The sequence below is a fragment of the Pyrgilauda ruficollis genome, unplaced genomic scaffold, assembly GCF_017590135.1.
Source record: "Pyrgilauda ruficollis isolate IOZ18807 unplaced genomic scaffold, ASM1759013v1 scaffold178, whole genome shotgun sequence".
Classification (NCBI taxonomy): Eukaryota; Metazoa; Chordata; class Aves; order Passeriformes; family Passeridae; genus Pyrgilauda; species Pyrgilauda ruficollis.
Genome location: NW_024516764.1, coordinates 458,971 through 483,497, shown reverse-complemented (window position 1 = coordinate 483,497; position 24,527 = coordinate 458,971). Strand labels below are relative to the sequence as shown.

Below are 24,527 nucleotides of genomic sequence, written 5' to 3'. Positions count from 1 at the left end.
GGAGGACGGTCTGCAGCCATGCTACTCAGTCGAGATTTTCATAATTATTCTAATTTATAATTGAAAACCTTTTCATTCTCTAACAACACTGAAGATGTGTGGTGAAAACCAAGAGAAGATGTTTTGCAATGAAAAAGAAAGCTTTGCAGTGAACCATGAAGCATGTTTTGGGGATCCCTGGCGAGTGCAGGCTGCTTCAGGGACCTGACCAGGCACACACTGGCTCTGCTGCATCCCCACACACTGGCCCAGGGCACTCCCCACTCCACACCCACATCTGTGAGACACAGAATCAAAACCCAGTCAGAAACCATGGCAGGACACAAGGTTTGCTGTGCTGGGTACAGCAGCAGTACAGCTAAATGCCTGGAAACATTCTAACATCCCTTAACATCCCCTGTGATGTTAGAATCAAGTGTGGCACAGAGCATCTCTGAAGCAGGGTCCATGTGGGGACAGCTGGGCAGGCCAGTCCCCACGTGTCACAGCAGAGACAGACCCTGCATCATGGAACAAACCCCTCCTGCAGCACAAAGCGACCCCTGCAGTGATGGTGAAGTGAGTCGGTTCATGACTCCTATGGCACCCGAAACCCTTGCAAAGAGGGCAAAAAGAAGGGGCATGAAGCCCAGCAGGAACCCCTCCCCAGTGGAGGGATGCATGGAGCATGGGTGAAGGTACCCACCTAGCAAGGAGGGGCTCCCATGCAAGAAGGCTTTTCCCGTAGGAGACTCAAGCCCATGCCTGGGCTCACTGGCGTTGTGATTCTTAGCGAAAAAAGGGGCTAGAGAAAACAGAATAAAATTCAAATCAATTATGCTGTTCAAAGTCAGTCTCTAAATTAATCCAATTATGCAGCAGCAATCTTTGCTTAATGCCCAGAAGCTAGAAATGATTGTTAGAGCAGTCATTGGGGAAATCAGTTGATAATGACAATAACCAACAATGGAAGACGCTATTCTGAAAGTAAAGTGGTGGGTGAGGGGGGAAGAGGGCAGAGAAAATACTCTATTATTCAACCTTCACTCAAAGTATATTGCTTAGCTATTACAGGATAATGCACCGGAGCTAACCAAGCACAGTGCTGCCTCCAGGTCTCAGCAAGGAAGAAGTTGAAACTTGCTTATCTAAGGAAAGCTCCCAGCACTATTATTATGGAAGTACAGCTCCTAATAACCATTGCACAGCTGTGTTCTGGAACAGTTTGCCCACACAATGTCTCTGCCTCTGTCAGGCAGGCTGCTAAAAGCCTATTTTTATATTTTCAAAATTTATTCTTCAAATCAACTTGGTGCAGAAGCTCAGCTTCAGGGCCTTGATGTTTTTCATAGAATGATAGAATAGTCTGAGTTGGAAGGGACCTTGAAAGCCCATCTAGTCTAATACCCTCCCTGCATTAAGCAGGGACATCTTCAACTAGATCAGGTTCCTCAGAGCCCTGCGCAGCCTGGCCTTGAATGTCCCCCAGGATGCAACATCCACAGCTTCTCTGGGCAACCTGTTCCAGTGTTCCACCTCTCTCTCCATAAGAAATTTTTTCCTTATATCTAGTCTGAATTTATCCCCTTCTAGTTTACAACCACTACCCTTTGTTCTATCCCAGCAGGCCCTGCTAAAAAGTCTGTCTTGACCTTTTATATAAGCCCCCTTTAAGTACTGCAAGGCTGCAATGAGGTCTCCCTGAAGCCTTCCCTTCTCCAGGCTGAACAATCCCAGCTCTATGAGTCTGTCTTCATAGGAGAGATGCTCCATATTTGTGGCGCTCCTCTGGACTTGCTCCAACAGGTGCTGAAGACCCCAGAGCAGGATGCATCATTCCAGGAGGGCTCTCACCAGAGCAGAACATAAGGGCAGAATCCCCTTCCTTGCCCTGCTGCCCATGCTGCTTTTGATGCAGCCCGGGACAGGATTTGTCTTCTAGGTGGCAAGTGCACATTGCTGCTCTCCTTCTCTTCACCCCCAGCCTGTGGTGGTCCTGGGGTTTGCCCTCACACATGCGCAGCACCTCACACAATTTTTAACATGGGTGGCCACACTGGCCTTCTGGCTTAAAGCATGAAAAGACAGAGAAGGAGCAGATGCAAACAAGAATGTAGTCTTGTTCTAATCAGTCTGTTTGCACACAGGCAGCCAGCTGAACCTGGGCCTCTTGAAAGCACGGATGAAGAACTGCATGTTGATAGTTTCAAGATGGCACATTAGAAATATTTTTTAAAATTTGGCCCAAAATGCCAGGATAATGGAAAGGAATAGGACGTGGAAATTCTACTGATTGCCCTAGATGATTTTTCACTCAGTGCCTGCATCTCAGGTAGTCTTTATGGGGGCAAAAATTGTCTGAAACAAAGGATGCTCATGAGTTTTGTGAGGGGCTTGTATTTATGCCATTGCATTAAAGTCACTGGTGTGTGGCATGATTTGTGTCCCTCTCACCCCAAATATTCTGAATCTTGATCTAGCTTTCTTGTTTTGTAAGATACTTCATAACAAGATTTCATCTTTGAGCTGTAGCTCCTCTCTTCAAACTGCATCATTCAGATCCTCTCTGCTGGAAAACATATGCACCCTCCCGTGCCCAATCTCACACATCAGAACATAAAGAATATATTTATAAGATATTCAACTCTGAAAATGATTGCATGTAATTTCTGAGGCAGCATCCTTGTTAACATTGGAAGAATCTGTTCCCAATATTGCAGCCCACGTGCTCCTCAGAAAACGTTTCTTTGAGCTGTGTCAAAATTTCACAAAAGATTTGAAGGAGTTTCATTTCAGCTCAGTGGGAAAATCTCATATTGTTTACCTCATTACACCTCGTTGCCTCAGGACTACTATTATTATTCATAGCCCCTCACATTCAAAATTGTATGTAAACCCCCATGAAGCTGTGAGCTTAGCTTAAAAATCACCAGGTATACTCATGAGCTGAGCTGCTGAGCTTTTTCACAGTGCCGCCAGGATAGGATTTCAAAGTTTGCTTCACAACCTGAAGGAGTAGAGAAGAATATTCACCTTTTTCTAAAGGGCAAATTGAAATTCCTGTAGTTCACAGACTCCACCATTTAAGTGGAAAGAGAGTTGGTAGCAGCCAGTAACAGAAGTGTGTCACAAGAGTGCTGCAGCAATATCTACAGATACAAAGGTATTAAATGATAATGATTAGCTAAACATCTCCCAAGAAAGCCAAGTGAACATCATAAGCATGAGAGCTACAAGCAGTGAGCCTTCAGTGTCATGTTAGGAAACCCTGCATGATGAATGCAGTTTTTCCTTTGTGCTCTCTAGGTTTCCAAATAATTCCCCAATGACCCAGAAGAGGATCCTCGTTAGTGTTAAATTCTTACTTCTGACCTGAAAAGTGGTCCATAATAGCTCCCAGAGATGCCAGAGAGCAGCTCCTCTGCCCTTGTGAGTTTCTTGGAGGGCTCCAGGGTTTCCATCAAGGGAGACAAAGCAGTTTCCACTCGGTAGGAGCTGCCTGTCTGGGAGCTCCATGGTGTCCTACAGCCCTTTGCAGCACAAAGACACCAAGGAATGGGGGGATCTAAGAAAAGCAACACATTTTGTGCTCTTAATACCATGAGCTGGATTCCAGATGAGGTTGCTGGGGGATGGAGCTCGTGCTGACTGTGAGGACCTGCTCCACCCAAACCCAGGCAGAGACCTGCACACAGGGGCTGTCTCATGGAATTATAGAATGGTTTAGGTTGGAAAAGATTTCTTAGCTCATTGAACCTGCTAACCCAGCACTGCCAATCCACCAATGATCAATGTTTCCTGGTGCCTGGACAACATGTTCCAATGCCTGACCACCTTTTTTCGTAAGAATTTTTTCCTAAGATCCAAGTAAACCTCCTCTGGCACAACAAAGTACATTCGTCTTGTCATATCCCTTGCTGCTTGGGAAAGGAAATCATCCTCCACCTGGCTACACCCTCCTTTTAGGCAGCTGTAAAGTGATAAGGTCTCTCCTGAGCCTCCTTTTCTCCAGACTAAATAATCCCAGCTCCCTCAGCCACTCCTCATTGGACTTGTCCTCTGGACCTTTCACCAGATTCACTGCCCTTCTCTGGACACGCTGCAGCACCTCAGTGGCAGTATTGTAGCGCGGGGCCCGAAATGTCCCGCTCCGGGCTGCTCCAGGCTGGCCGCACTCCGGGGCGGGCGAGCTGCAGCCGGGCGGCAGTCTGTCCCTCTCCAGCACGGCCAGCGTTTCTGCGATTTGCTCTCTGAGAGCAGCAGCTGTTTCTGCGCTGCCACTTGTGTCTCAGCCTGCGCTGCCCACAGCAGAGCACCGCGGCCAGGGCTCTTTCGAGCACGGCACATTTTCGGGCAGCAGCTGCTGCGGCCCCGCCGCAGGGCCCTTGGGCCCTCCTCACACCGCCTGGGCGGGCGCGGGGCAGGCCGTGCTGTCTGCGAGGAGAAAGAGCTCGGCGGAGACAGGGACGTGGTACCGAGGCAAGCGAAATCTATTAACCCTGGGGAAGCAGAGAGCAGCTGGAGGCTGCAGGCGGTCCCGTAAAGAGGTAAACGATATAACCTGGGGAATCAAACAGGCATTACTCACGGACTTGTTCCTCAGCGCTTCCACTTCGGCTGTTAGAGCCTCTGCCTCACAGATGTCAAATGCAGGCAATTTAAAGCTACCTAAAGCCACAGCTGAAATTAACTCCTGCTGTGCCCCAGTCTGCACCTGCGGGCACCCTCCTGTAATGAAGCAAGCCAGGGGCTCTGCTCGGTGGCCTGCGCATGGGCTGCGGTTCAAGGAGAGCAGTAGGTGTTGGGCTGATACAGACCTGTGCACATTCTGTAGAGGAGAATTTCTAATCTAACTAACCTCTGTTTTGCCCATTTCTTTCCCCTTATAGACTGAGGACCCTCTCATGCAAGGAAACAGTGTCCAGCCTTTGTTCACCTTTCCTTGCCTGATGGGTATGTTCAGATGGATGCACACCAAGCATTGCCTCTGTAGTGAGAGATGAGCTCTTCTGATAATGCACAGTTTCCAAACTCTTAAGTTTCTTTCTTTCTTTCCCATCCACAGCCCACCAGGGGCCTCCTTTCACCTCCTTAGCTGTCTTAGGAATGTTAGAAAAGAAGACAGATTTAAAGTGCCAAAATCCAAATCACTGAAAAGTGTCTTGGCTTGCTGACAGGAGGAGCCAGCTGCAGGGGAAGATGTGCTTTGTGCCAGCAAGCTGAAAGCCTTTTCCACCACCAAGGGAAAAGTGATGGTCAGTGAAGTAGATGAGTGCTGGAAGATGCACAGCTACTGTTCTGAGGCCGGCTCAGAGGTGACATAGCTTCCAGAGGCAGCCCCTGGAGGGAGGAGACTCCAGGAGGATGTAGCTGATGGCTGTGGCCTGTGGGCTCAGCACATGGCTGCTGTGCATATGGGTCCTATGGTGGGGCTTCCCCTTGGTCTGACAGGATGGCTGAGAACTTGGATCCAAGGACAGAAAGCAAAAAGCAAAGGAATCAGGTGGATTGTTCTTTCTTTGGTATTCAGTATCAAGGAAAAGAAGCTTTTCTCTGGGTTGCAGCTATAAGATTATGAGAGACAAAGCTGAATTACTAAAACATTTATTCACCCAAGGACATGAGCTCTCTGAGGACCAAGCTCATTCACTTAATTAAAACAGAGACTCTCCCAAGCACCATTTGTGTTGGAACTAAGTGACATATTCGCTACTCATGTCCTGAAAGGGTCATGCATATCCATAGCGGTAGATCTGAAAAGATAAGAAGCTTTTCTGACTTCTTGCTGTGCTTCCTGCCGGAAAAGTGCCAGCACCTGGTTTGAAGGCAGCATGAGGAGGAGGAGGCTGTTGCCTGTGGGCTTTGACCCTTACAATTGATCAATAGCAATGGTAGTTTGTGCTTCAGCAAGAACAGCTTGATTGTTGTGAAGGAGCAACAACATCCAAAATCTGACAGTCTTAGAGATGCTGGTCTCGTGCAGAGAAGGGAAAGGAATGAAGGACCCAGCTCTTCTGACAGTCCTTGGTCAAGGTTTCCCCCTCAGGATTACTGTTAGTAGAGGCCTGTCACAGAGATTCACTTTTTCAAGGCTTCCCCTGGCAGATGTAGAAGGGACAGAGGAGAACTGCACTGCTCTAAGAGCAGACTTGGAGAAGGATGAGGTGTTTTGTCATCGCCTATTAAACCCATATGGCTCTGCAATACAGTTACTGTCTGCCAGCTCTGGTGAGAGTTTGGCTCAGGAAGATGGCAGTGGTGCCTCAGAAGGAAGGTCTGTCCCTATTCTGCTTCCCAGTTTCCTGGCACAATGTGTTGACTCATGGAGGACTGCTCAGTGGAAGAGGACAGCACATGGAAGGAACTCGTGGACACAGCTGTCAATTCCACAGATAGGGCAACAAAATGCACTTTTACCTCTGTTGTTTCAGGTTAGCATCTGCTCTACCTGTAAAGTTCCTCTAAGCCCATCTAACGATTAAGTCAGCCCAGGTTCTTCTTGGGATGGAGATCTTTAGAAGTGCCATACACACTTACAGCTACCAGATAGGGCTCCTTGTCTTTTCAGGGAGCAGAGTTAGGATGGAGTGTGGAAAGAAAAGAGAATTAATCATCCTCTGCCAAGGCAGCTCTGACTCATGGGGTGGCAGCACAGGCTCTGTGGGCATGAGACCTGCAGGGATGAGAACTTCAGGGGGTTTAAAAGGGCCCCTGGAAGTCAGCAATGTCAAGTACTGCAAACACATCAAACCCACCCTCTGCTCAGTGCATACGACAGAATGTGAGTCAAAATCAGCCCCCATCTCGCCAAGTAAATGATCTGAGTGCTCTGGGGTTGGGGTCTGTGCCAACCCCACCCTTCCCGGGGATCAGGTCATGGGGCATTTCTACTACTCTCCAGCAAAAAGAGAAAGTCATGAAGAATGAGGAGTGAAAGGAATAATTTGCTGTACCAGAAATAGAGTTTGCACAAGAGAGGGCTTGGCTTATAGTTCATGTCTGTTTCTCCACAGTTTTAGCAATCCTGTGTTCCAGGTGCCTGACATCCTCCTCAAATGCTGTTCCAAAATAAACTCTCAAGTGGCTCAAAAACCCATCACATATTTATTAAAATTCACACTCTCATTAACATGTGGTAGGGGATTCTCCAGTACAGCATCTGGTTCTGGACTTGAAAGAACAACAAGCTTCTGGCAATCATGCATCCTGAAGTTTCAGTTTCAGCTCCTTGAGAAACTTGGGGGTGAGGGCCCCACTCGCTTTATGCCTTCTCTGTCTTAGCCATCAATCATGCTCCTTGTGCTTACTTTTCTCCTTTCCACGTCCCCTAAAAAAAAAAAAAAGTGTTAAAAAAAAGTATCTTTTTAGTGTGAGGTGACTGAGCAAAGGCTATGGACTTTCCATCCTTGTAGACATTCAGACACTGATATGGACACGGACATGAACAGATGAGCCTCCCTGCTTGAGCAGGGAAGATTAGACCAGATGACCTCAAATGGTCCACTCCCACCTCTGCCATTCTGTCGTGCATATATAGGTAACAACAGACTTATTCTTTCCTTGGAGGAGAAAAATAACAGGATTCATGTGGGCCCTGAGGAGATCCAGGAAAGCAGCTGGCCTGGTTCTTGGGGACAATGACTTAACAGCTGCTGGGAATGGTTGAGTTGATCTTCATGGGAGGCCAGACCAGAAGCAAAGATTTTTCCATTTATGGTTATGAACTGTATGACACAGGAATGAATTCCTAGAAGAAAGATATTCCTTTTTCCACACGGAAACACTCACACCCAGCCTACAAAAAGGCAGTATTTTCACTTCTCTGTACTATTTGTTACTGCTGTTACTACAGGTCATCTCTCTGTCTCTCTCTCTCAAAGCCAGGCCAGCAGAAGGAGCACAGGATATGCAGCTGCAGCCTATCAGTACAGGTATGTATGCCTGCTGTAGGTGGTGCTGCCTGGGGGATTGGGTACTGCTGCCTCCTGCTCCTGGAAGAGGGAAGGGGGAGGAGGTGCTAGGCTCCAAACACTTCTGAAATGACAACAGAAGGTGGGATTGGATAGGAAAAACAAATGTATAAAAGCTTGCCTGCAGGAAGTGAGAACTGGGAGTCTTCTCATGCTGAATTTTCAGCTACATGATGAGATCCTCTTCCTTAACAAGACCACTATGTATTTATTCTTCGACTTGTCACCTACTGCAATACTCACTGTGGCAAAACTAGGCAGAACTGTGAAATCTTTAGGTACAGCTCCAGGTTTGTGTATGTGTATTTTCACACTTGTAAGGCAGTCACCTATTCTGCAAGCAGTAGTGCCAAGAAGGAAAATTGAGACTTCCCACTCCTCACAGAGGATGTTACTATCTAACACTGAAAAAACTTTAGGCTTGCTTCATGTATGCACAAAACCCAACAGGGAAAGTGCACGCTTGGAGCTTTCCACATCTCAGTGCTAAGCAATGGCTCCCTCTTCTTCCCATGTCCCCAGCACAGGCACAAGGAGAAAAGCTTGGCCACTATGCGATGCTTTTTGCCTTTATCACAGGTCCCACTACATCCCCAACCCTGGAAACATTTGAGGCTAGGTTGGACCAAGCTCTGAGCAACCTGGTCTAGTTAAAGAGGTCCCTGCTCATTGTAGGGAGAATAGACTACGTGACCTTTAAAGGTCCCTTCCAAACCAAACTATTCTATGATCCTCATCAGAGCTGTGATGTCTTCTCATTCTCTTAAAAACTGGTGAGGGCAAGTCAAGGAGAAAGTACAACTGTTGGTCTTTAAATCAAAATGATGGCTCTTCCCAGTTCTTAAATAACCATGAGCTCTTAGGAGCCATCCTTCCTAGCTAGCAGTGATAGTACATGCTTAGAAAGCTTGATGAGGCCAGGTGCCCTTTCTGTGCTCATTTACACACCTAGCACCCTTTCAGAAACTAGTTCTGCCCAGCGAGTTCAACAGCCTCACTAGAAATCCAGCCTCCACTTCAGCTGTCAGAGTGCCCTCGCTGGTAGCCGGTCCTTGCTAGCAACCGAATGTAAAGAAGTAGGGCAAAAAGGCAGGATGAAACACCCAGTCAAAATATCTAGGTCACTTAATGAAGAGTTAAACTCCTTTCACAAAGCACATTTGTTGCTCTTCCTAGGATGCTACTGCACCTTCAAAAATGTGTAAGCTAGTGGGAGTGAGTGACAACTTCATACATCCAGACTTCTCGCTGCCAGGTTAGAATGGGCATTTAACTTACCATCTATTAAATCTTCGGTTTCCACTTCTCTCTCCCACCTGGGCAGAGACTGGTGACCAGTGCCCTCAGCACAGCCGCCTGAGGCTACTTTTCAGCAGAAAGCAGGCTTGATGCCTTCTGCACTGCTCTGGCAGTGAGCAAGGTGCTGCTCAACCCTCCCTGTGCCAGGTCCCTCCTACTAGAAGGACTGGAGGGCAGAGATTGTTAAAAGATACTGGAGTGCTGATGGCTTTTAGGACTCCTGCCAAGACCACCCCCTCCCACCAGTTAAAACCACCATCCATAAAATAACACTGGGAGACAGATACAGCCTTTCTCACAGGACAGCTTGTCTGCAGAGAATCCCCCCACGAGCACTGGGAGGCAGCTGTGGTGCTAGGGATGCAGCACCCAGCACAGCCTGGCTTTGCTTGCTAGCTGTGTTTACATTCTGAGCTTAAATGCTGCCCCAGAGTTGTGTGACTGGCAAAGACCATCAGCCAGAACAAGTCTCTGCTGAAATCTGCGCTGTCAAGTCATTTGCAGCATCACAGTGACCCAAAAAGCTGATGTTATTTCACATTATTTCAAGTGGGGTTTTAAGAAAACACAAAACACACCCCACAACCCCATGCATTTTAGCCTTTAATTAAGGAGTCATCCTCTGGTAGCTGGGGAGGCTGTATTCAGGTTGCTGAAAGAAAAGAAAATATTTTGACTTCCCATTTTACAAGCATTAGTCTTTTTCTTCTGTTATATGATGAAAAGTCACTTGGAGACATCCTGCTTGTTTTCACGGAGAGCTACAGCAGGCAGGGCATTGTAGCATTCAGCTGTGTGGTACCTGTGTAAATGTCCAGGAAACGGAGCAGTTTCCCACAAAATCCACTATTTTTGTCTGTGGATGCTGACTTTGCATTTTTAAATGGAAAAACAATATTAATCTGAAGAAAGTCTTGTATTTTCTCAATCTTCCATTTACTGTCATTATGAAGCTTTAAAATTAGAGTGCTATTTGTAAAGCAGCTGAGATTCTACTGAAATGTTCTGTTTTACTGCTAAGTGGAAAAATGAAGTATTTCTGCACCAGTATTCCTTTTAACCATGACATACAAACTAACAAGTCTTCTTTTGCAAACACATTGTTAAAAGGATTCAATCTCCAGTTGCTAACAACTGAGAATAAACCATGGTCCTAGTCACAGAAATTCAATACCAGAGTGACAACTCTTATGGTAATTTAAGTGGCCAGTCAAAGACACCTCAGAAAAGTCAGATGTTAAGAGTCCATGAATCTTCTGAGCCAGTGTTTCTCTTCTGTCCTTCAGCTACCTGCCTGAATCTACCAATTTGCATCCGCTTTCAACATTTTTCATTATTTTCGTGCAGAATAAGGGAAAAGATAATACAGAAAAGCACCTTATGTTTGATTGAAGGAAATGAACAGGAAAGAGAAACAAAGCATACAAAATGAACCTTTATTAAATGAAAGAAAATCTGTTTTGTGGGTCAAATATGAAATAGAATATACAAAAACTTTACATTAGATCTCTTGTCAAACCAATTAAATTCTATCTAGAATGAAGTAGCACTTGTTCTTTCCAAGACAACACGAATGGGTGAATATGCATCTTGTGGCAGTACAGGACCACATAGACTGCTGTGCTAAATTTCTGGTTACAAAGAAGAAAAGTTAAAAATCTAAACGATGTCTAAAGAACTCAACTATTCAATAAAGTAACCTAAACATGTCGAATGCTGACCACTATGTATTCTCTTACAAGCAAATGACAGGTGGGTCAAGTGCAGAGTTCACAAAGCTTGCATATCACGCTCTCTGTTTCTATACAAATATAAATAGTTCTTTTTTTATTTCAAAAGTCCTTTTATTTTTGATAGCTTTATTTGTGGAAAAGGATGACCAGTTTGTCAGGTTCCTGCTGTACTACCCAGACAATTCCATCTCCTTTAGCTCCTCCTTTTTTTTTAAGTTTGTAACCCATAAACCACAGCCTGCAGTATTTTTAGAAACTTGATGTATGTTTAATCACAAGTCTTTGTACCACTGTCCTGTACATGAAGGTTCTGCAGAGCTCCTAACATCTTTGGCATAGCACACCATGTCCCATTTAATACTTTTTTTTTTTTTTGCTTACAAAAGTATATTTTGTTTAGTAAAACAACTTAAAAACATCTATTTCTGATTTTGTAAAATAACATATCACCTCTTGAGATGCTTTGCAAAATATACACACACATTTTGGAAAAACACTGAGTACTGACAGGAGGGACTCATCTGAAGTCCGATCTGTTTATGAGAAGTAAATATAATTAAAAATTCTGTCTTCTGCATGAATCTCACATGAAGTCGTTCAGTTCAGCTTCAAGTGCTGCTGCCATTTCATCCGCTTCAGAACTGCTTCCTTCCTCATCTTCATTGCTGGATTCTTTACTGGATTCACTGGCAGCATCATCTTCATCCAGTTTGCGCTTGTGACCCCTGGAAAGACAGACAGAGACAAGGCCCGTGAATGGAGGTGTCTCAGTGTTTACTGAGAGACTCCTATTCAACATCAGAAAATGTGAGGCTAAAGGACTCCTCTTTTTTCAGGCCTAGACAAAAAGTACAGCACTTGCTTTTACATGAACTAACAGTAGCCAGTTCACACAATTAATTTTTTAATTGCTGTTATGTTCTGTCAGCGGTAGGTGCAAAAAACAAAGTAGTGTTAATTTGTTTCTTCCATTCTTCTGAAGAAAGTATGAGACTGTTTGAAAATAATGAGCAGATTTACATTCCTCTTGCATCCCAAAAGAAAGAAGAAAGCCATTGTGTAAAAGAGATATTACCAAAATACAAATGTTGTATGATTTTGAAATATTCAAGTTTCTGCTTTTTTTATAAAAATAAAACCATAACTGACAAACCAAATCTCACTGCACCAGCATGTACACTTTCATGCTTCCAAACTTTGGGGTCCCATCCTTCCCTTTTGTGTCTCTTTGGATTAGTCCTGCCAGGTTGAACAACACATTTCTTTGCATCTCTGGAGAACAAACCAGTTTAAGCAGGAAACTGATGTGCACCATACCCTGCTGAAAGAATCATGTTCTTCGTTCTGAAAGATCTCCAAGGAAAATCTAACGCTTCAACTGGTACATAGCCATAAGCAAAAGAATTTGGATTTGTGGAATCTTAAAATCTCTTTTCCTTGCCAAAGGGAATTATATATCAGACGTGTACTTCTAAGACAAAAATAAAGTTGAGATTTTTGCATTGCACAGATTTCATAATGAGATGTAGAAGCACCTTCAAAATCCTTCTGGATAATTTGTTCAAATTTCAAGCAGAAAAATACATGCAGAGGGGCAGGCATCTCTGAAATAACTTTCCTTGCTGGGTGGGGTTTCATTAAGAGAATGCACCCACTTGCAGTCATGAAAAACTCATAAAATGATCTATTTTAGCTAAAAGCGGTAATTTAACACTAATCCTGCTACTTCTGAGAGCGCAGAGAAATAGCATATAGCAAGAAATAAAGACATTTGATAAATACTAACATGAATTATACATATCCAAAAGAAATAAAGACAAAGATTAATAGTCAAACTTGTGAGCTTGTAAACAATGCTGAAATACAAAGCAAATTTTATTTACACAGACACTTGATTGCTGTTTTCCAAGAAAGAGGGAAGCTCATTAGTCCAAACTGCTTGGTTTGTGGGCTGGTTGACTGACACCTGACCTGCCCTTTCACTTTTCAGGGAGATGGACAAGGTGTCATTAGGTGGCAAGTCAGAAGGGAAGTCCAAATCAAAATGGGAAGTGAGCAGTACTGTGTTCTATCTTCCCTTTCTGCTGCAGCTGTGGGCAAAAAGAGTCACTGCTGGCTGCTTTACAGAGCACTTCCTCCCACTGATGTCATGTGGGTTTTGCTACTGAGCATAGGGTGGTAGAAGTAATATTCCTGGGAGGCAAGGCTGAAACCTGGGATACACTCTGGGCTCTAAATCCCTAACAAGGAAAAATGGGATGAAGTAAAAGTGTTACCAGAATACTTTGCTACTGAAACTCAAATGTGGTGTGCAGAAGCAGTTTCAGGGTACTAAATGTAGCCTAATTCACAATAAAAAGCAGTTTCTCAGGCATAAGAGCGATTATTTCCACACAGCTTCTGTTAACATGCAGTTTGGACAAGGAAGCTCCCATGCTTCAAATGCCCAGTTGAAAGAAATCTCAGCACATTTTCATTAAAAGCTATACAAATGTATGGAGCCTGAGCAACACCTGCTTAGTGATGATTTCAGCTTTCAGAGCTACAGTGCTATTTCAGGCACTAATGATACTATTAGCAAAGAAAAGCTAATTAGGAATTAAATAAACCTGAGTCTTACACAGCAAAAGAAGAAATGAGTAGTGCATCTTTAACAAGTAGAGGACAAGAAGTACACAAGCAGTGCTAACTGAGAAATAAATATAAAGTCATGAAGGAAATCTATACCACAACACTCACAGCTGAAAACATTTGTATTCATCTGTTTGTAAGACTGCATCCATGGAATCTGATGGTATTTGCCCACAGAAAAATGACACTAGCAATCTGACAGCTGTCATTTACACATATGAAAGGTACACACTACTGCAGATAAAAGGTTGTGTCAGGACAAGCAGGTTTTTAGAGACCAAATACTGTAATTTACTGCGACATAAATCAATAGCACAGATCTCATAGAAAAGAAAAAAAAGGGTCTATGAAGAAATACAAGAAATAACAGCCCACTGAAATAATACCTCACTGCCAGTTCATTATTTCTTGAAAGTGCAGAACAGTTATTTACTAAATAGTTACAGCAAAGACTAGCAAAATTATTAATTTATTCAAGAAAATAACTTTTAAAATGTCAATGTACTTCACAGCAACTAGATTTTGGTGAGAACAATCAACTAAATACAGAGCTCTGAAATACTCAATGTGACTAATTAATTAAAGAATGGAGCTCCAGCCCACAAAAAGACTTTCCAGAAACCTTAATGGATGCCTTTCCTATATTTCATCCCTCACTCAGTTGTATTAAACAGTATCTTTGGAAATCCAAAAGCCTGACCATTACCTGTTTTGTCAGTTCTTGTTATTTCAGCAAGGCTAGAATGACAGCTCTGTTCAATCTTAATATGAAACATTAGTCACTTATGGGGATGAAAAAACCATGAAAAAAACAAAAAAGAAAACACAGCTAAGTATCTATAGAAAAACAAAAAAAATTCTCTCCTGAACGTTACCATTTCTTTATTATGATATAAAAATCTTTTAGTATTTGTGTACTGTGATCTACAGCTTCACAGGTATTCAAGAAACATTTAAATGAGTATTATATCAAATAAAAAGCTAACCCTGAGAGAAGTATAGAGGAAGGACATCAGGAACACAGAGCTGCATTTTTAATTTGCAAATTCAGAAAAGAGAGATAACATGCTGTTCATAATTTCTATCTTCAGAGAAAAAGCAGTATGTCCCCATGGTGGCTTATCTATTAGCATAACAAACAATTTAAAATGTATATTTTCCTCACTGTTCTGTGCCCATTCTTTGTCATTTTCAGTTTCAGAGCTGTAGTGTGTAGCACTTTTGAGTGGAAAAGTTAAGCTCATACAGAATTCCTTACTACTATTTAGAGAAAATGATTCAGCAGCGTTGCAGGCTTCCATGCCTGATTTGCATTTTTATAACGAATTTTGCTCGACTGCTATTAAAAGCCAAACACGTTGATAATAACTGAGTATCTTTAACCTCACATACGAACAACTGCCAAAACACTGAATGCAGAACTTTAAATATCTGACAACTCCGTGAAAGAACGATCCAGATTTCCTTTTCCTTTGCACTAAGTATTTTTCCTTTGTAATACCCAGTACTGGGAGGCCCACCAGTTCACGTGCTGGAAAAATCTTTTCAAAAGAGAACTACATTTCATAAAATCTCATATATTTAAATGAATTGTCAAGATATTTAAATAAACTACAAGTGCAATACACAATGACATCAAAAATAAAAAGAAAAAACTATTTGTAATTATATACATATAAAAGTAGTTTTTAGGAAAATTTCATCCACAGAACGCTAATAAGAAATAGAGATATTCCAAATGAAGAGACAGGTTTACAGAGTTGCAATAGCACAAGGTGCATACCTATAAAAATACCACAGAAAAATTTACTGAAAATGAAAATTTATTTAGCTCTTGATCCGTTAAAATGACCACTAAAATCTGATTACAATGTACAAGTTGAATGAAAACTCCATTTTCATAAATTCACTTTAAACGTAGTTCACTACGAGAGCCAGAGGGAACAAAGTGAAAGAAGTCCAGTATTTCTTGCTTCTATTATCTTAATATCTTAATTTATAATTGGCTGAAAATAGTGTTGGAAAAACATTCTTCTTTTCTTAACTGAAAAGCAGACTGTCTCTCTTTCTTTTGCATCCCAATAGCAGCCCTTTAAGAAATACAGTACTACATTAAAATAGAAACATCTAATTAGCAAAGGAACTCAAAGGGCAAAATAACCCTTGCTTTAAACAAAGCAAACTTAAATCTTAAATTCTAAACCTTACTTTAGACTTGTAAATGAAAACTACAGAAAGTATTTAAACACATGTTCACCTAGCCTTTAAACTCCAAATACCCACAATCCCCATCACTATTCTGTTAATGAGTAAAACCTTTATTTTTTGCAAGTTGACCTGACTTTTTTCTACCTCCTAAAATCACTACAATAACAAAGCAGAGTCTGCAGACTAAATATGTTTAGTCTTTTACAAGCAATCAGCTTACAGCACTGACATTATAAATTAGGACTTCAAGTTGCTACCAAATACTTAGCCAAGTTTCTCTCTAATGAGAACACACACAGTAGCCACAAGTAGTTTGGAAAGGGCATTTTGGAACTGCGTGCTGCCTTCTAACATCATCACAGCCCTGCAACACAACCTACACTGCCCCTGGCATGCCTCCAAAGCTCTGTGTGGAAGGTCTGTCCTGGATTCCATACACACCTAGACCACAGCATTCTGTAAACTCCTTCCACAATGGAAAAAGGGTGATGTGGCATTTGGTAATGCAACTAGAATTTGACTGCCTTCCACAGGAATTTGACTGTGGGAACAATGTATTCAGACAAACTAGTTCTCTGGCAATATTCTTTAGTTCTGATGAATTAGGGCTGGTTATCCAGTAAAACTCTTCTTCAACTCATTTTGAAGATGCCAGCCCAGTACTTGGCTAACAAGCTTCAATGCCTTGAGCTTAGAGAACACACAAACTGAAAATTAATGTTGTGAGCATTAGTATGTTACATGGGACAGACCGACAAGATGGTTACATTTTCAGAGAGGTTATGTTTTTTCAACATGGGATACACTGTCTTTAAGGTCCCTTCCAAGCCGAACCACTCTGATTCTATGCCCTTTTATGTACACTTGATACAAGGGTAAGCAATTGTCCACAGCCTGCCTGTAACTCAGGTGTCTACCTTCTGGCAATTTCCCTGGAACATCTGTGCAGGGACACTGGATTTTCTGTCCTGGTGCTCCTCCCTGGCACTAGCACAGCACGCTGCCAGGCACACAGCTGTGGGAGCCACGAACAGCACCACCCCAGCAATACTGGGAAGCTGCACTGTGTGTTTTCACTTTTTGCTCCTGCTGGGACAAACAGGATACTGTTTAGCGCCGCAGGAACAAATGCCAGACACCTCATATATTTCCTCAAGAACTCATCCAGTGCTGTCTGCAGGATTACAGGGTGATCCAGAAATCTAATATGCAGAAAAATTATGCACTGAGAATGTTCCTTGCACAGCCTCGGGGTGCAGAGAGAGCCCCTGCAGTTGGAGGAGCAGTGTGCTTTCAACACTCCTCATAAAAACCTCCTGCAGGCTCCCACCAATTCCAACTGACATCTCCGAAGAGTATTTTAACTAACACAACAGTAAAGTGAGAGCTAATTAAATTCTGTACAGCCCCAGTGCCTTTCTGCCTTAAAATTTAGCGCACCTGTGCACAATTCCAATGGTGAGAAACTATTCTGGAAACTGAAAACATCCTACAACATCTTTATAGGTAGTTCTCTGAACTAAACGCTCAATGCATATCTAAATTTAGAGTATTTTAAGTCAGGAAGTCACAGAAAATTTAAAATAACATACGGTAGCAATTTCTGGATTTAACAAGGATAGTTGGTAAATTTTACTAAAACTGTCCCATTTATGAGCCTGTGTTTTCTTAATATTCAGATCAAGGGGAAAGTTTAATAACAAAAAAATCACCCCAACAGTGGTTTCTTAACAATATTAATGTTTTCTTTAAGAAAATGGTGATTTCTAGTTAAACACTGGGATATTCCAAAACCAAACAGTGTAGGAATAGAACTTTAAAATTAAATGCTGTGTGATTTTATCTGTGCTGACCTAATTTAGATACAGATAACAATTAAATTGGATAATGGAAAACTGAACCTGCAATTTTGCTTCTGTAATTAAATCACAGAAATAGAAAATGTGTCCCTAAAATATTACTTGTTATTAACTTCAAGTTGTTTAAAAATAATCCATGTAGTTATAAGACAAATACAACATGCAATATAATTATTTCTTCAAAAGGTGAAGGTGATGGTGGCAGTTTTATATCAGACAACAAATAATCTTGTCATTGACATATAGAAGACAGCAGAAAATTAAATATACTCTTTTCACTATGTGGATAGCCAGACTGTTACCTGATACTTTCATAAGGGAAAATGCACAGATGCACTCTAGCATATCACTTCTTAATCCTATTTGAAAGCTAAACCAGGCCTTTGTTGTTTGCATCAATTCTCTTTCCAGCTTCTTCTAGATTACAAATATTACCTATTCTGACAATAAAAGTTAGACAGTAGTTCTGTAGCTCTGTAGAGATTCTGGGTAACTCTGGGAGGCTGTAATACCAAGGCTCAGAAGTGAGCAAAGAAAGTTTCAAGCCTTTCTTCCCAGCACCTGGGTGGGCATTGTAAAGCAACTCTATTGGGATTTGGTTTGAAAAATGTCTTTTGAAAATGGACTAATTCCTCAAACTAATTTCTGTATAGGATAGCAATAGTCTCAAATAGTGATAAAGAATAATGCCCTCCTCAGAGATCCAAATATGAGTCATTGTTTTAAAGAATGGTTGTATGCAATAAAAAATTAAGAAGAAAAGTGGGCAAAAAACCTAGGATGTATGGGCAATTTAGAAAATTCAAAGTCATACATCAAGACAAGAAGTTGGGAAAGAAACATAATCTAATTTATCTGAGAAAAGTAAAACTGCCTTCATTTTTCTCACAGAAGCACAATGTGTATGTGGAGGTACCCCCATGCCAATATAAGGGAGAACCAACTCCAGTTTCAAGACCCCCAACACTGCAAAGTAAGGCTTGAAATCCTGACTGGATTTGCCAGCTTAAAAGCACTGAGAATACTCTCCAAAATGCATTCTTTGGCTTCCTAAATTGTTAAGATGGAATTTAGCTGATAACACACTGACTGTGCTAATCAAGGAGGTTGGAAGTAGGATTTGGTATATGGTGGTTTTTTACATAAGACATCCATAGATTATCTTAATCTGTAGGTTCCAAACAACACCAAGTTATATTGAAAGATGATTTTGTCAAAGCCTTCAACTCTGATTTTTATTAACTCTTCTCTTATTTCGTCCTTGTTTTCAATAAATAATTGAGATTAAATTGCAAATAACTAAACCAAACATCCTTCTAGGATGTTCATTCACTGCTTTGCTCACAAGAATATTAACTAAGAATATCTCTGCTTCATCGCAAAATATTGAAAATAAGACAAAACACATCACTGACTCTATATGGATACTGGTAGTACTGTCATTGCCACTGAGGCACAAAAACCAGATCTTCAAATTCCTTTAAAATGTTGTGTTCTATGGACCAAAATACACACCCCCTTTCCACACAGGTATATTCTTTCATGAAATTCACTAGGTCACTCCTGCCAAAAACAGTCCAACCTTTATCCTCCTCACACTGCCGTGTGATTTAACTGGATAACCCCCAGTTTACTGACTCTGCTGCCTGCCTCCCAGTCTGGTAAGCCAGTAGTCCATCACCTCTGTAATCAGCTTCCAATGAGTATTTACTGCACAGCAGTTGGGGAATTGGAGCTGTTGTGAGGCTGTGGGTTACACCACAGTACCTGGGACTGAGATTGCTCCATCTAGCAACAGGCTGCAAGATTTCTTCTCTGTATCATACAGATTCTTCCTGCAATATTACATTTCTCTACTACTTATTTCTTTATCCCAATGGCAAGACATGTTATCTTGGCAATCCTCACTTCTTCCTTCCCCAGATTCCTACCCCTGACAACTTAGATTTTTCTTTATTTATTTGCTGAAACAATACACAATAAATAAATATTTTTTCAATACTTTTTCAGTACAATTTTTTCAAAACAATAAATATTTTTTCATGCATTAAAACAGGTTTTGGAAGACTGTTTTGGAGACACAACTGCATTATAATACAAAGCTACAGAGAACCTAGAAAATAATTTATCAGCATTAAAAGGTCAACACTTGACTTCAGACAGTCCATTTTGCTACAGGGTGTTTTAGAAAAGCTACTAAGTTACAAAATGAAATGACATCAAGACAGGAAGTCACTTCTCAGTAAAAGAAATTTTCAAAAATTTGTTAGACATTTGCTAGGCTTCAATTAGAGCAAAGTAGTGACAAGGCTTGATTTACAAATAAGAAAAATCTGAATTGAGGTTTTAAGAGTATCTGCTAGAACCATGCGACTTTTACATCAGTTTTATAAGGTTAGCATAAATGATATATACAGCATACAAATACGTGCAATAGATTTGAAACAGAATGCCAGCCATCTTTTTTCATTGTGCAATTCCAACAAACTCCCTAAAAAGTGGGCCTGCATTCATTAAATTTGGATCTCTACAATACTGGGTCAGTGAGCATCACCAGTTTAATCTGGATCAAAAGGCATGTGCCAACCCCCAGCCTATGTGCCAAATGGAATCACAGCGCTGAGAATTCCCCGTACCTGTCGTTTTCACACCAGCTATGATGTGACAAACGACCCAGTGCAGGAGATCACAGCTCTCCTGGCTCACAGTCTTGGTCTCCTCTACAGTCTGCTCCACAATTTCTTCTGTTGATATTTCTGGAATAAATTTGAAGTAGCAAAGGCAGTTTATACTTGATCTGTACCTTCTGGTGCAAAACTGAAATTTTTTATGATAGCGCTGTCCAAAACCTAGATTCCAGGTATTGTTCAGCTGTCGTCTCCCCCATACCACTAATGAAGAGGTCATCTGAAGGAGAAGCAACTCATTATCTTTTATCAGTCCAGAGTAAAAGGCAGCTACTGAGCCTCTGTCATGGAGAGTTGCTTTTCTTTCCACTAGCCAGCACAGTGTGATGTTTTGAATTCAGTATGAGACTGATGTTGATAACACACTGATGGCTCAGCTGTTGCTCAGCAGTGCTTACCCTGAGCCGAGGGATTTTCAGGTTCCTGTGCTCTGCCAGTGAGGAGCTGCACAAGCACCTGGGAGGGAGCATGGCCAGGACAGCTGACCTGAACTGGCCAAATGGATATTCCAGACCATAGAACATCATGACCAGCACATAAACTGGGGGTCATTAGGCAGGAGCGGCTGATTGCTAGTGAGAGAGAAGCAGCAAGGTGGTGAGCAGTTGTATCATGCATCACCTGTTTCCCTTAGAGAAATTAAACCTACCTCCTCATTAAAATTATTATGATGCTATTATAATATTTTAGTTTGTTTCTATTATTAAACTGTTCTTATTTCAATCCACAGGTTTACTTTTTTCCTGGTTCTCTGCCACACAGGGCAGGGGGAAGTGAGCGAGTGGCTGTGTGGTTCTTAGTATCTGGAGTTAAGCCACGACAGCCTGGTCTTATCCATGTAATGGTACTGGCCACAGGCTCTGATAAAGTACAATTATCAATTTGCGTGGATATATGGATGTGCACAAGAGGGAAACCTGGAAAGCTGTTTCTCCGGGTGCCAAATGACTAGACAGACACAGCACTTCAAACATGTAACAAAAACTGAGACTGCAACAAGTTGTTCTCCTTCTAATAGCTATCTGAGAATGACATAGCCACGTGGATGCAGGGGCAGGAGCAAGGTCTGAAATGCCAGGCAGAGGATGAGACAGTTCTCTGTTTGACTTTAGCAATAAAAGCATTCTACAGGCTCTCTCACAGACTGCCAGAACACATCTCACAGCTGACCTCACTCAGATATCCCTGTCTCCTTCTCAGCCTGCACAGGTGACTCTCAGGGATGAGGCGCAGGGCCTGTGTGCAGCTCTGGCACAGAGGAGAAGGCCTGCCACCAAGATCTTGCAGGCAGTTCTGGCCCCACTGCTCAGAGGCTGTTTATTCACCCTTGCTAACACCTGGGACACTAAAAACTTTCTGGTATTACCACTCAATGGTCTGAAGCAAACAGCAACATCAGCTGAGTCACACCTTTTTTTGTGTTAATCTGCAAGCTTTACAGATTCTCTACCTAACAGGAACATACTTTGCAAGAACATTTAACGTGATGTGGTTTGTCTGATGGGTTATTTCACTGCAACTGACAAAACATATACTATCATGTATTCAATTGTGTTTTCCAGTAAATATACACTGGGATAGCTAAAGGCACACTCCAGCCACAGTGATAGTCTGAGAAACAGCAAAAGGAGGCTCTGAACAGGAGACTTCCCTCAGCAAACAGGGATCTCTTCTGTGCAGTGGCAATATGCTTGGGTCACACAGTAAAGGACACGTTTGCTGCTTTGACATCTACAGTGGTGTGGGGAATCAAAACATCCCTATTCTGCTTTTCACATGCATGGCTGACAACAACACAGGGGCAGATCTCCATGACCAGCTTGATACAGATACAACAGTCTTCTGAAGAAACTCCAAGGTTTCCAAAATATCTTTGTTCTTCCAATGTAAGAACCTATTAGGAGTGATTAATAAACTACTTGGAAATGGGAATATCTACCCATTTTGATTCCTAGATTTCTCCTGCTTCCATTAAGAAGCAGTACTGCGTCTCTTCTACCGAGCTTTTTAGCACATGCTTCAAGCTGGCATTTTAACTGAAGAAACGCACTGCTGTTCAGTAGCCATTAAAGACTTGCAGTGATCAAGATTAATGCACATTAGTTATTATGTAGAATTTAAAGTACTTTTAGAATTCATTAGGGAAACTAGAGCTATTTTTCTTGATTGGAACAATGTTACCTTACAGTTTCCCGCTGATGTCCTAGGTCTCAACACAATGAAGGATCAAAAACCTTCACTGACACATCTTAATGTACTTCTTAGTTTCCTTTTTATCAAGAGATACTTAGATATCCACATATCTTACTAAGGAAAAACATAAATTGTTTAATAGTTCATAAATTGCAGTGAAGAATTTGGCCTGACTAAAGGAAAAAATGCTGCCTAAATTACCTGAGGGGCAACCCCCTGCTACTCTACAGTTCCCAGTGCAGCTCTTTCACCAACACACAAAGAAAAGTGAGCATGAGGCTTGCCTCACCCTGAACTTCTGCTTTACCTCTTTCTTATCCCACACCATTAGCCACAGATGCAGAACAACATTCATATCTGCAGACTGCTGAAATGCGCGAGTGGTGCTGGGGGAACTGTTGTGTCAGTGGAAGCAGGATACTGGAACCTGGTGTAGTTAATTACTCCTGTGCAGGAACAGAAATACATCCAAAACAATCTGATGCTCCAGTTTCTTACTGGATCTCAGATTTCATCAGAGAAAGGAACTGTCCCCTCTGTGTGTCACAAGTGCTCTGAAGAGGAAGATAGAATGAAATGGTTTTCCTACTCCTCCCTTTGTGAGTGAACACTAGGACCTCAGGTTTTTAAATTCACTCAGGGTTCTAGTTCTCACCCTTTCGCCCTGGCAATCACATGAACCAAGCTGGGGCTGCTCATTCTTCAAGGTGGCAGACCATTAAGCAGATCAAGTCAGTAACTTCCAAATTCTTTTCCCATTATGCTAGTTTATTGCAGCCTTCATTTATTCAAGCAAAAATTTTGGCACGTTTTGGATCTAGGAATGCTGACATTAAATGTTTCACACAACAGCATCTCTCCCAGCTGGGCTAGATGAACCAGCATCAGGTAACTGCCTGTTACCTGGCAGTTAATGAAATCTGTGTGTTGTTCTGAAAACTCTTCACTCCCACAACCTAGAAGCTCAAGGGGTAGCATTATATTATCAAGAGTTCTCCTTGTCTGGAAGCTTCTCATACAGGGTCAGACAGCTCCTAGTACCCTGGGTTAGGGTTAGACTGGAATCTCATCAATACAAGCTCTCTTCTTTCTTCACCACAAGCACCCAACTCTGCTGTAAGCTCCCAGGACTTGCTCAGGGTTATTCTGACTCCCAGGTAGTTAATCCATGCACTTTCTTTCAACTTTGATCTCAGCAATGTGGATTTTACAGAATTGTGATATACTAATTAATGCTACACTCATTCTTGATCCTGAGACAAACTCATCGCTACTGCACAAGCACAAGAAAAACAGAGCTAGATGAAAAGACAAACATATTGGCCTATTTTCTTCTCACTAGTCTTGATCACTGCTTAAGCCTAAGTTTGGGGCCCTGGAAGGGTGCCAGGGTTGTCCCTGCCACATATGGCCTCTTCTCCAAGCTGAAGTGTTGTTTTTCATTGCTTTGTACTTTCTTCTTCAGCTGGCCTCACAGTTAAACAAGAATTCTCTGCTAGAAAGCACATCTCTTTTCTCTGTTCTTTCTTTCCGATTATGTGAATGCCTCTCATCATTTTTCAGCCTTCACTCTTCCCAAAATGATTGTAACAAATGATTTCTGAAGTCTGCTTCTACAAAAATCTAGCTCTTGTAGACTGGTGCTTCTTGCAGATATATTACAGAAAATTATTTTCCCTCAGGCTCTAGTCACTCCACTGTCCCAGGATGGAAGCCATTAGTTAATGGCTCTGCAGTGATAAAAGGCAATGACTGCAGAAAGACTTCTACTTCAAATACATTGAGGCATTACTGAGAAATCAATCTCATTATTCACTCAGAACTCTTAAGTTACAGAAAGAGTCATTGAATCATTATAGACAGCAAAAGTTAGAACAGAGAAATGTAAGAATAACAGCAATTCCTGTAGATACTTTAGCATTTATTAACACATTTAAGGAGACACGGAGAACAAGAACAAATACTCTC

At 42.0% G+C, this 24,527-nt stretch overlaps 1 protein-coding gene across 2 annotated transcripts in view; it reads right to left on the bottom strand.

The window, feature by feature from the left end:
• Positions 1-10,670: 10,670 nt before the first annotated feature.
• The window catches only part of CTDP1 (CTD phosphatase subunit 1), a 94,022-nt gene continuing 80,165 nt past the window's right edge, over positions 10,671-24,527 (bottom strand). For both annotated transcript variants that reach the window (XM_041464302.1, XM_041464305.1), the window contains one exon: positions 10,671-11,706. In XM_041464302.1, the coding sequence (XP_041320236.1) occupies positions 11,565-11,706 (142 nt within the window). In that variant the 3' untranslated portion in view covers positions 10,671-11,564. The remainder of the gene's footprint in view (positions 11,707-24,527) is intronic.